This window comes from Cricetulus griseus, chromosome 5 (genome assembly GCF_003668045.3).
Source record: "Cricetulus griseus strain 17A/GY chromosome 5, alternate assembly CriGri-PICRH-1.0, whole genome shotgun sequence".
NCBI lineage: Eukaryota > Metazoa > Chordata > Mammalia > Rodentia > Cricetidae > Cricetulus > Cricetulus griseus.
In genome coordinates, this window is record NC_048598.1 from 68552031 (window position 1) to 68565580 (window position 13550).

At 44.4% G+C, this 13550-nt stretch overlaps 1 protein-coding gene across 1 annotated transcript in view; it reads left to right on the forward strand.

Annotated features, from left to right (window-relative positions):
- Cfap221 (cilia and flagella associated protein 221) overlaps positions 1–13550 on the forward strand; it is a 69457-nt gene that overhangs the window by 11554 nt on the left and 44353 nt on the right. Inside the window, exon 5 of the mRNA XM_035444920.1 lies at positions 520–620. Coding sequence (XP_035300811.1) covers positions 520–620 — 101 coding nt within the window. The remainder of the gene's footprint in view (positions 1–519; positions 621–13550) is intronic.

The window sequence follows — 13550 nt, forward strand, 5'->3', positions numbered from 1 at the left end:
AGGATCCCTGAGGGAGATAGATAGATAGATAGATAGATAGATAGATAGATAGATAGATAGATTTTTTTGAGACAGGATTTCTCTGTGTAACAAGCCTTGGCTGGTCTGGAAGTAGCTCTTGTAGACCAGGCTGGTCTTGAACTCATAGAGATCCACCTGCCTCTACCTCTCAAGTGCTGGGATTAAAGGTGTGGGCCCATGGGGACTCTCTTGCTAGCTACCCCAGAATATTTGGTTAAGTTCCAGGCCATCAAGAGACCTTGTCTACATAATTAAAAGGTGGATGGCAACTAAACAGTGATATCCAAAGTTTTGGCTTCCATATGCATACACACACCCACGAAAATACACCTACACACATGTCCATACATGCACATTCATGAAAGAAAACCAGTATTTCTAATGGTTTACTTAAAGCACTGAAGTTTCCTAAGGAAATTCGTTTAATGATTAAAGATGTTTATCTTTCAATATGATAGTTTTCCAAACACTAAATTTAACCCACTTCCCCAATTTCAGGGAGATGACACCTTGCTTGTTCCCATTCACGCCTACCCTGTCTTGAATAACCTGGACTTCCCCACGTTTATAAATCTATCAGATGTCCTCCTCGGAGATAGGTGAGTTCCCAGAGTGAACCTGTCAGACATCACAGGGTGTGAAAGGTTAAGAAACAGAGCTGGAGGATGGGTCAGCTGTTGAGAACACTTGCTGCTCTTGGAGAGTTCAGTTGCCAGGACCCATATAGAGTTACAACCACTTTAACTTGGGATCCAGGGGTTCTGACACCCTCTTTTCACCTCTGCAGGCATCCATGTACAAACACACACAGACATTCACACATACACGGATTCTTTTTTTTAATTAAGAAACATACAAGTAGGGCTGGGGAGATGGCTCAGTGGGGTAAGAGTGATTGCTGCACAATCATGAGGACCTGAGTTCAAATCCCAAGCGTAGTGTGGTAGTTTGAATGTAACTGACACCCGTAATCTCAGGGAATGACACTATTAGGAGGTGTGGCTTTGTTGGAGTGGGTGTGGCCTTGTTGGAGGAAGTATGTCACTGTGGAGGTGGGCTTTGCGGTTTCCTATGCTCAGGTTACTGCCCAGTGTGTTAGTTCGACTTCCTGTTGCCTGCAAGATGTAGCATTCTCAGCTCCAGCACCATGTCTGCCTGCACGCTGCCATGCTCCCCGCCATGATGATAATGGACTGAACCTCTGAACTGTAAGCAAGCCACAACCACCCCAATTGCATGTTTTCCTTGTAAGAGTTGCCATGGTCATGGTGTCTCTTCACAGCAATAAAAACCCTAACTAAGACATGCAGTTGTGACCCAAGTACTGGAGTTGGTGGAGACAAGGAGAAAGAATCACAGGGTCTTCATGACCAGCCAGCCTAGTAGAAAAATGACAAGCTTGTGGGTGCTGCTGATTTTTTTTTTTCTTTTGTCAACTTGATATAAGCTAGAGCCATCTGGGAAGTAGGACCAGCAGTTGAGAAAATGCCTCCATCAGATTGGCTTATAAGCAAGTCTGTGGGGCATTTTCTGGATTAATGATTGATGTGGGAGGGACCAGCCACTGTGAGTGGGTCACCCTAGACAGGTGGTCCTGGATTATATAAAAAAGCAATCTGAGGAAGTCATGAGGAGCAAGCCAGGAAGCAGCATTCTTCCATGGCCTCTGCTTCAGTTCCTGCCTCCAGGTTCCTTCCTCGTCTCCCCTTGGTAATATACTGTAGGATAGAAGATGGAATAAACCCTTTCCTCCTCAAGTTGCTTTCGGTCATGGTGTTTATCACAGCAGTCAGGAAGCAAACCAAGACACACACACACACACACACACACACACACACACACACACACACACACACCCTTACAAGAGAAAAGGTAGGCTTATGGTTTTTCTGATGGAAGTTAATCCTTGCACCTCAGTTAGACAGGATTTACAGCAACAAAAGACAAAACAACATGGTTCAAACAATTCAAACAAACCAGTTCAAAATGCCATTAAGAAAGAAAGGGGTATATTGGGTTGTTTGAACTCTCCAGGTACATCTAGATCCAGAATCACTTGGAACTCTCTGATTCTTCCTTTGCCCTGTTTCTGCTACCTGAGCTGTTCTTCTCATAGGACCCTGCCATGGCAGGCAAGACAGTGGCCCATGCTAGCCTGGAAGAGAGATGACAGGAGGGGCTCAAGAATTAGACCAGAACTCATGGCTGTGTCTATTGGATCAGCTTGGATCACATGACTTTCTATCACCCAGTCTTCCTTTAGTAGAAGGGAAAGCAAGTGAGTCCAGATCTAAGAGTCTGTTCTTCCTGCTGAGGAAATGGCTAATTATTCCAATTGTGGCTCAGTTTATATATCATCATGCTTGTGTGTATGTGTATGTGTGTGTTGTGGATGGGTGCCAGAAGATAACCTCAGATGTTGTCCCTCAGGTGCCACTCACTACCTGGCCAGGGAGCCCCAAGGATCTGCCTGTCTCCATCTCTCCCACACTGGGATTACAAGTACACACACTACCATGCCTGATTTTCTGGTGATCTAACTTAGGTCCTCATACTTGCAAAGTAAAGCACTTACCAACCAACCTATCCCCCCAGCCCTACATATCTCATTCTTTCAGCAAATACTAAATGTCTACCTGCAGGCATAATGCCATCTGCCTTAGAGATGTGAAGGAGATGGCATTTGGCTGCTCGCTATACTTATAGAGTGGGTGTGTTGGCTGTTCAAAGCTTGAAATACTCAGCTCAGGTTACATAGAGAGCTGTTCTCTAAAAGTATTGAAATACTTTTTTTTCAGCCAGAGAGATGGCTTAGGGGTAGATGTACTTGCTTCCAAGCCAGACAACCTGAGTTCAATTCCTGGAAGGAACCCTTATGGTCAAATGAGATGGTCCATTCCTACAAGTTATCTTATGATCGGCACACACATGTGTGACACTCCCAATGAATAATAAAATTTAAAAAATTGTTTTGTTTTATTTTCAAAGCAGGGTTTCTCTGTGTAGTGCTGGCTGTCCTGGAACTCACTCTGTAGACCAGGCTGACCTCAAACTCAGGCATCCTCCTGCCTCTGCCTCTGCCTCTGCCTCTCAAGTGCTGGGATTAAGGCATGCACCACCACTGCCCAGCATAAAATAAAATTCTAAATTTTTGTTTAAATAAATCTACTCTGTCAGGAAATACCTACTGTCCTAAGAACTCCATCTCTCCACCCAAGCTGTCTGGCCCTCCCCTGGCCACCTTCCTTCTTCCATTGTGACACAATACCCTGACAAAAATGACTTAAAGGGTAAAGTGGTTATTTTGAATTACAGTTGAGAGGAATAGAGTCCATGTCGGTGGGGAAGATATGATAGCAGGCTAGGAAGGGATGGCTGTGGGAGCAGGGAGTTGGTTGATCACATTTCCATCCTTACACAGGAAATAGAAAGAGAACTGCAAGCAGGGAGAGGCATAACCGCCTATAAACCACCCCCCCACCCCGTGACTTATGGCCTCCAGCAAGGCCCTACCACCTAAAGGTCCCACAGGCCTCCCAGACCTCACCATCAGCAAATGTTCCAACACCTACACCAACAGGGAATGTTTTACACCCAAAGCACAGCACCCACTGAGCCATCTCCCAGCACACAGCTTGTACGTTCTTGGCCCTATGCCTTCCTAGTCCCTGTTTTCCCCCATACCATTCTTGCTGAACTCCATGCCTGTACTTTCTCCTCCTTTCTCTCAGCCCTTCCTGTCCTCACCATCTTCTCAGACAAAGTGGTCCCTGTAAGGACCCCAGGCATCTAAAATGTGAACTTGCTGCATTTGTGAAATAAATAGCTGGTTCCTGTAAGTGGGCTAAGTTGGGCATTTATCAAATTGGTGAGCCCTGGGATCAAGAACTCCCTGGTTCTCGAGTTCTTCTTTCTGTCTGCAAACCACCTCTCATTTCAGTCACAAGCAAGGCTTATGGATTGAGGGGAAAAATGATCTAAGAAAGTGGTGCAAACAGCATGCCTTTTACTGTGGTCATCAGTCACCGGCCCTTGAGACCGATGTCCACCCTCCCGAGGGCCTCCCCCAAGCTATTTTCCACATAATGCATCTCATTTGTATTTAGAATGAAAAATTCAGCTAAACAATTTACTTAATTGAGTTACTGTTTATAATGGTCTAATATATTTTTTAAAATCTCTTAAAAGATAAACACGCTATTTTTCTCCTCCAGACATCCTGGCAGCAGGCAGTACCTTCCCAAGACTTTCTGCCTTTTACAGCCTCTTTAGCAACATTTAGCCACTCAGACTCTTCTTTGCTTCATTTGGTCCAAACCATGTGCTACTAGAATGAAATATTTGAAGAGGCATTTCCCGGAAGTGTTCCGTATGGGTCCTAGGCCGCCTTAGTGGTCCAGTGTGTCGTTTGGATGGGTTCTTTATTCAGCACTCACTCCATCCACTCACTCATTTCTTGAATGCCTGATGTGTTGGGCACTGTCTCAGTCCATTTTGTTGTTGTTGCTATAATTAAATACCTGAGACTCAGTGAGTTATGAAGAAGGGTGCAACTCCAGCTCTTGGTTCTGGAGGCTGGTAAGAGCATGGTGCCAGCACCCCTCAGCGTCTAGGCAGAAGGAGATAAAGTCAGGTAAAAGAGACAAGACCCAGGGGCCCTTTACCAGTTACACCACTGCTGTGCCAGTAAGGGAAGTGAGGAAAGGTTGATTTGGGCTCATAGTTGGAGGGTACAGCCCATCACAGGAGGGGGAAAGGTTTCTATTGGTTTAGGTCCAGGTCATAACCCATCATTAAAGGAAGTCAAGGCAGGAACTTGAAGGTGGGACTGTTTGCTGTTCCATGAGGCATTACCTCCAAATAAGGAGCTCACGTCATCGCCAAGAAGCCCATCAGGAAGGAACCCTGGAGGATGCTGGGTGCTGGGCTGGCTTGAAGGCTAGCTTATACTTAGCCAGCTTTCTTATACAGTTCAGGACTCCTTCCTAGAGACAGTGCCACCCACAGTGGGCGGGGCCTCCTATATCTATTAACAGTGAGAACAGCGAGGCTTCTCCTCTCTGATGACTCTAGGCTATATCAAACTGACAGTCACAGTCAACCAGGACACAAGGACTCAAAAGAGTCTGTTTCCCCCCTTTGCACATGAAAGAATTTTGACAAAGTTGTCAGAAGTTGAGGACTTGTGTTGAAGTTACTCGTGGCTTTCTGACTGTGGGGTGCTCTCCGACTGTGGGATGCTCTCTGACTGTGGGGTGCTTCTGGGGAGAAGCAACCGTGACCTGATGTAAGCTTCTCTAAGGTCTGGACGGTATCTCCATCCATCTTCCTCTAGTCACAAAGTGGACTTGCTCAATTCATCATCTGCATTTTTTTTGGTGGCTGGATCTAACCATTGTTAAGTTTCCCTTACTGAGATAAAATGCCATGAGGACACTTGCCAGCTAGCCATAAACAACTTCGGTGGCTTAAGATCTGCTAAAATGCACCCTGACAGTCTCTGTAAATAAGAGACTTACATTCCAGTGTCCATCCAACATCCCTAAATCAAACAGTGTCCCTGTAGAGGACCTTCTGTTCTCTATCCCTCCATGGGCTCACTTTATAATTTACAGCTAGATAAACTCGACCATGCTAGCTTGCTGAACATGGTAACCCTGGGGCTGCGTGAGTGGCCCAATGAGCAGGTGCCTGCTGCACAAGCACAAGGACCTGAGTTTGGATTCCAGCACCCTCATAAAAAGCCAGATGTGCACCTGTGTTCCTGGCACTAGGCAAGAGAAGATGGGAGGGTCCCTGGATCATATTAGCCAGCCAGTTAGCCAAACTAGTGAGCTCCAGGCCCAGTGAGAGACTCTCAGAAAAGAAGGAGGAGAACAATAGAGAAAGACAACCAATGTAGACCGCTGGGCTCCATACACATGTACGTACACACACACACTTCCCCCCCACAAAATTTGGTAGTCACTTGCTATCTCTGAGAGTATTGTAGTTACAATGGAATCTTATTCTTCCCATGTACCATAGTAAGTAGCATGCTTGTATTAGATATGGGAATTTTGTACCATTCCACTCTCCTGGTTCTGAGATGGATGCGTTAACTCATCTTCCTCTGTAGTTTTTGCGGCACTGTCTTTCTGGCTGCATGTAATGACACACACCTGAAATCCCAGCACTCAGTTGGTAGAAGCAGGAAGATGAAAGTTTAAGGTCATCCTCAGCTGCATAGTGAACTGAAGGCCAGGCTGGGCTACATGAGACTGTCTCAAAAATAAAACAGGCGTCTTTCTGATACCACATAGCCAGCTGAAACCTGGAGCCAGTCCACTGATCATGTCTCCCATCATTCCATCTTCCTTGCACCAAACAACCTCTGACAACCAACCAGCTAATGAGTTATAAATAACTCATGATGGTGTATCTTGATTGTCAACCGGATAAGACGTAGAATCACTGTAGAAGCAACTCTGGACATGTCTTTGAGGGAGTGTCTAGATTAGATAACTGAGGTGGGAAGACCCACCTGGACTGAACACAAACGAGAAAGAGAGCTGAGCACCACACACATCTCTCTCTCTGCTTCCTGACTGTGGATGCCATGTGACCAGCCGCCTCCAGCTTCTGCCATCATGCCTTCCCTACCGTAATGGTCTGTGTCGCCAAACCATGAGCCAAAGTGAACCATTTCTTGGGTCTCTCTTGTCACAAAAATGAGAAAAGTAACTAATGCAGGTGTTGGACCTTGTGGCTCATTTATGTGTGGGAATAACCAGTCAGAATTCTGCCCCTGGCTTTTAAAGCTTCTGGGCTGCATGGCCATCTGTATTCTCCAACCAGAGCTGACAGGAAAGATTGATAACACAGACAACAGCCAAGTACAGCATGCTCTTTGCAGACTCTGAGTCCTTATGGAAGGCTCCAAGAACCAGCTGCAGCAGGTCACAGCAAACACATTGGAAGAAGCCTAAAAATCCATCTTCATGAGGAGCTTCGAGAAAGAGAAAAATTATTCTTCCTCATACTAAGGACTCTGTTTATGTGTCCCAGACTCGAGGTAGAGTTAAAGAAGTAGCGGTATTTTATGAAAGTGTCCCCATGTTGGCAAAGATAACAACACATTTACGAGGCTAAAGAAAATGAAGCAGTTTTTAATATATAATTCTTCAGGAAGAGATGCCAGCGTAGAGGGAAGGTAAAAATGGCTGACAGGCTGATTTGGTACAACACGGTGGCTTTCTCATACAAACATGGACAATAACAACTTGTTTCTTACACCAATAAGGATGATTTAACCTTGGGAAAATACTTCTTTATTTCAGCTTCTGCCTGGGTTTCTGGGACAGCAGTTAGCTTTCTTCTCAAAATCAGTATTTGGATGAAAGAAATGACCATGGGCTGAAGAGATGGCTCCAGTTGTAAACTGCTCACCTCACAAGCATGAGGACCTGAGTTCAATCCCTAGAAGCCACATAAAAAAGTTGGGCTTGGCATTTGGTTGTTTGAATGAGAGTGACCCCCATAGGCTCATATGTTTGAATACTTGGTCCCAGATGGTGTATCTGTTTGGGAAGGATTAGGAGGTGTGGCCTTGTTGGAGGAGGTGTGTCACTGAGGGTGAACTTTGAGGTTTCAAAACCCTGTTTGCCATCCCCAGTGTGCCCCTCTCTGCCTCCTGCTCCCACATCAAGATGTGAGCTCTCACCTGTTTGTGCCACCACGCTGCACTACCATGAACTCCAAGCCTCTGAAACCCCATACCCAATTAAATACTCTCCTTTACAAGTCATTCTGGTCATGGTGCTTTGTCACAGAAATAGAAAAGAAACAAATACAGTAGTGTGTGCTTGTATTCTCAGTGCTGGTAAGCTGCAGGTCAGTGAGGGACCCTGCCTCAGAAAACAAGGAGGGTGAGAAGCAATAGCCAAGTTTGACCTCTTAGCTGCTACACACTTGTGCACGTGCATACACACTCTTAGTCTCCCTGTCACTCAACAAGCATCTGTGTTTTTGTTATCTGAACAACTATCTCCTTTGCAGGTAGAATTTCTTTGCTCTAAGGTGCTTTGACTGTACAATCTATCTAGCTGTCCTTGGGCCGGTCTTCTTTTCTGATCTTAGAAGGAAAAAAAACCATTCCCACCCTAAACTCTCTCTAGGGCTCTCTCTGAACAATAACGCAAGTGCCTAAGAGCTGCCCCTTCACTCAGCAGAAGTGGCTGCCAACTTCAGGTAGCCAGCAGAGGGGACTTCCACTGGAAAACCTGAAACAACATTTTTTTTTTAAATCTTTCTCCAAATGCTGGACATAGGATCCTGAGGAAAGCAAAGGAAAGCCCAGCCTTAAAACCCTAGCACACTCTTCTCCCGTAGACTTGGTGCACACTGTTCAGGTGGCTTGCATGGTGGGTAAAATGGCCTAAATTTATGATAGGCTCCAAGAGCAAATGAATGTGTGCATGAGGGGTGGGTAAAGGTAGAATATCTCTAAAGCTGGAGTCATCCAGTCTACAATTCATGCATTCAATATTCATGCTCAAGCGTCCATACTAGTGTCACATACCAAGTCCCGGTGATCTTTACTGTTAGAGAAAGTCTTCATGAAGACTGGAGACATGACTCAGTCCAGTAAGTACTTGCTGCCAAGCATGAGAACCTGAGTTGAAATCCCTAGAACCCTTGTCAAAAGCTGGGTATGGTAGTAGTGCAGTACTGGGAAAGTGGAGACAGGGAGATCCCTAGGGCTTAAACACACATAAAATATTCATGAATTGATTGCTAGGCCTAACATTTAAGAACATAACATATGCATGGGGGTGGGAGAAGCTTGGTCCTGCCTCAAGTGAAGGTGGCAGGCTTTGTTGACTCCCCATGGGAGGCCTTTCTGAGGAGTGGATGGGGTAGGTTGGGGGGAGGTGGGAGGATGGGGAGGAGGGGAGAGAGGGGGAACTGGGGTTGGTATGTAAAATGAATAAAAACAAATCTAAAAAAGGATATAACATGAAGAATGGCGGTGTCTACCCAAAGCACCTTCCTTCATGGAACAACAGTGCCCTGACTTCAGGGTGTGTCTAGATGCTCCCCTCTCTCAGCAGTTCATATGCCACTATTCCCTACACTAGCGTCACTCCAGCAGCCGGCTGGTCAGAATGACTGCTACATCCCAGATCTATAGTACTGCAGGCATGACATGTGAGGCATGTGCACAGACCCACATGAGTGCACACGTAGGCACACAAACACTCATGGGCATGCACTGAATAAGTTTTTTAAAATGTGATGATTGAGTACTTGTCAAACAGTCAGGATGAAGCATAGTTCTGTGCTGGCCCACAGAACTATGATTAAAATTCCTTCCTTTCCTCCCACTATGTCTCCCTCCCTCCCTCCCTCCCTCCCTCCCTCCTTTCATTCCTTCCTTCCTTTGTCACATTGTAGCCCAGGCTAGCTTCAGACTCCCCATATAGCACTGAGATTGCAGATGTGTGCCACCATGCCTGCTTTGTGTGGAGCTGGGAATCAAACCCAGGGCTTCCTGCATGCAAGGCAAGCATCCTGTCAAGTAAGCTACATTCCCAGCCACAGCTGTAATTTCATTTAACAGCTGTCTTCTCTTAGACAAGCCCCCAATTTCTTAGCCCATTTCTTACACGCAGCAGCTGAAAAGCCAGAAGTATTTGAGTTTCTCTTGTTTTACTTTAAAAGGAATCAATTTCCTTTCCCAGGGAAGAGCACAATTGGTTGTTCAATAACAAATGGTCGGCCCTGAAAACATGCGTACAGGTAACATACAGACTGAGCAGATTATGTTTATGTATTTAGGAACACACACGAGGCAGCAACAACAGTTAAAGAAAAGAGACCATGAATTTGACAGAGACTGGAGGGTAGGGTACATGGAAGGTTTGGAGAAAGGACAGGGGAAAATGGTGTTAATTATATGATAATCTCAAAAGAGAAAGTCTATTTTAAATGAAAGAAATACATTCCTTTCTTTCTTTCTTCCTTTCTTTCTTTCTTTCTTTTAAGAAATACATTTCTTATTCCAACCAAGAATGACCCTTTTCTCTTCATAGCTGCAGGTGATGGCCCACCGGGACACACAGGGGGACAGCAGGGTACCCTGCTGGTTGTGTCAATCAAATGTTATTACAGGCTTTTTGGCTGGGAGAAACTGGTTTGAATACAGTCAGCAGCACGTGGTCGCTTCTACCACTGAGTCTAAAGGAAGCCACTGTTCACAGCTTTTTAGCTAGTCTTCATATCTTCCCCCAATAACACTCTATTTTTCTCCATATGAAAAAGCCAGTGCCTGCAGGAGGCCTTTCATCTTCCTTCCACCCAGCTGACTCCCATTCCTTCCCCCCCCCCATCCTCACCCCCTGCTCCCTTCCTGGATCCCGCCACTAGCTCACCATCTCTTCTAGGCTCCACACAGACCACCCTTCCTCCCAGGGAGCCAGCCATCCCTGAATCTCACTCTGTATCTCCACTGGTCCATGTTACCTACCTACCCCTGTGGGAGCTGTAAGCGGGTGCTGTTTGCTATCAAAGGCATTCTTTCTATTAAGAATTTTGGGTTGAGTGAATTTAACATTTAGTTTTTTCGTGGGTATATTTAGTTGTGCGTTTGTGTTCACATACTGGGGGGAGGGGTGGTCCTGATATACATTTGCACATGTGTGTGGATGCCAAAAGACAACCTTGGGTGTCATTCCCTGTAGCTAACTACCTTATTTTTGAGGTTTTGTCTCTGGGACCTGGGGTCCCATGGTTCCACAAGGCTGGTTGTTCAGCAAGCTCAGAAAATCTGCCTGTTTCTGCCTTTTTGGCACTGGGATTAAAACTGCAAAAATCCACTACACCCAACTTTTACATAGGTGAGGGATCTGAACTCAGTAAAATGCACAGCAAGCATCTTACCAACTGAGCTAGCTGCCAGTCCCTTAGTATATAGTTTGTAAAGGCATTTTATTCTGTAAGATTCTAATCATATGAAGGACCTACAATCATTACATGCTTGAGGATGGATATAGTTGTGACTGCCAGTAGCTGGGAAGGGAGAAATTCGAACTTGTACAAAATGGGGACAGGGTTTAAGCAGAGATAGAGTCCTGTGGGTGGCTGAAGGTGGTGTAGCAGTGTGGTGTATTTAATGCCACAAAATGGCATGCTTAAAATGTTTAAATAGTAAATGTTATTACAAATTTTTTAAAAGAATGAGTTTTGGGGTTTGGTGCTGGAATTTGAATCCAGAACCCCACACATACTAAGCAGGTGCTCTACCATCAAGCTGCAATCCATACCTGGAGGTCTGAATAAGCTGTACATTCTCCCTACAGATGACAGATATCAAGTCATCTCCACCTTCTTTGTGTGTGTGTGTGTGTGTGTGTGTGTGTGTGTGTGTGTGTGTGTACATGTTCATGCATGCTAAAGGTTGACATTGAGAGGTCTTCCTCTCACACTCCTTACCTTATTCTTTTAGACAGTGTGCCTCTGAATCTGAATGAGGCCTGCTGTGGCCTCAGACAGGCCCTAGGACCCTCCTGTCTCCACTCTCTCAGAGCTGGGGTTTCGGGTACACCCTGCCACACCTGGCTTCTCCTAATCCTGGGAGTCAGAACTCTGGTCCTCATGTTTGCACAGCACGACTTCACACACTAAACCATCTCCCCAGCCCCTGGTCCCTTCCTTTTCTAAATTCAGTTCTGTCCCAATGCGCAGAAAAAGAACATCTTTTACCACATCTAGAGTGGTGAGCTCACTGAATCTAGGCTGTTCTCTAGTATCTGCTGGTCATAATTGCACATGTGGATTGTAAAAACATTGACAACAGAAAAAGTCTTCCAAATGTACACCAACCAAAATTAATTCAAAATCAAATGTGTCATGAATTTCAGCTGTTTTGAGCTGTGCTGGCCTCTGTTGCATGCAGATACCATCTGTGCTCACTGAAGCCTCTGAACACAGAGCACATACATTTTGCATGCTGTCACACAACACAGCCCTGCTCAGATCAGAGACTATGTATTCTATGAATGGCACTACAAAGTTTTTTGTTCAGATAGAAACATAATGGACCCTACCATAGAGGAATTGGATCCCGTGTTTATTGCTGATTCATTCACTGTAGCAAAGTCCTAGTCACTCAGCTGTCCACAACAGATGAAAATATATATATATATATATATATATATATATATATATATATATATGTAGTATATATGTAGTATATATATTATATATTATTCAGTTCTAAAATGGAATTTTAAATTTTGCAGGAAAATGGATGGATTTAGAATGTATAATATTAACCAAGGTCACATAATCTCAGAAATAAAAACATCTACATGCTCTCTTCCTATGTGAAATCTAGTCAATAATGTATGTACATATATGAACAATTGTTCATGTGACTAGACTATAACATAAAGAAAGGAGAAGAAGAAAGGCCATATGTAAGAGGGTGGGGGAGGGCTGAATGCAGGTAATAGACACAAGTTATAAAAGAGGATATAAAGCTAACTTTTTCTAGTTGTAGTTCTGTCATGGAATTTTTTTGGTTTTGGTGCTAATTCTAACTGTATAGAAATTCATTGAATTGTGTAAACTTTGGATCTTCTTAATTTTGGTGTGTGATGTTTTTATTTATTTGCAAGTTTTTCTGTAATAAAGTTTATAAAATTTAAAACAATGATTTAATTATAGAAAACCAAATTTTAATATTAAATATTAACATTAATGTTTTAATATTTTCCTAATGTGAGCATGTAAGTGTGAAGTCAGTGTCTTTGGATATAACAGTGCTTCTCACAGTTCTGAGGCCCAAGCTCATGGTGCCCATGTAATCTGGTGCTAGTGAAGGCTCACTTGTGTGTTTCCACTTAAAAGAACATGAATCCTACATGTCCGAAGTCCTGTGTGCTTGATGGGATTTGTAACTAGGTGTACATAAGGTCATATGAATGGGCCCCCAGTTCTGGTGAGCTCTCTCTCTCTCTCTCTCTCTCTCTCACTCTCCCTCCCTCCATCCCTCCATCCCTTCATCCCCCCTCTGTGTGTGTGTGCATGTGGTGTGTGTGTGTGTGTGTGTGTGTGTGTGTGTGTGTGTGTGTGTGTGTGCCTGTGTATGCATTTGCATCCTGCCCAGATTTTTATGTGTGTTGTGGGATCTAATTCAGGTTCTCACACTTGCAAGGCAAGTACTTTGCCAGCTCCATTGCCACAGGCCTTTCCCTAAAGTTTTATAAAATATAATAACTAACAATTAAGTTGTCATGGCTGCTGAGTCCAGCCATCGTGGAATAGCACACATCTGTCATGCTTATTGTCCCTTGCCCTTCACTCTCTAGCAAAGGAGCCAAATCCTATTATGGTAAAGAGTTCATGACACTCTCCAGACCCTCAGGGTTTTAAACAGTTTATTTGATTTTAAGTCATCTCCAATAAGTTCACACTAAAAAAAAAAATCAGAGATGGGATAAGAGAAATTGGAGTTTATTTTCTCTCTCCCTCTCTCTCAGTCTCTC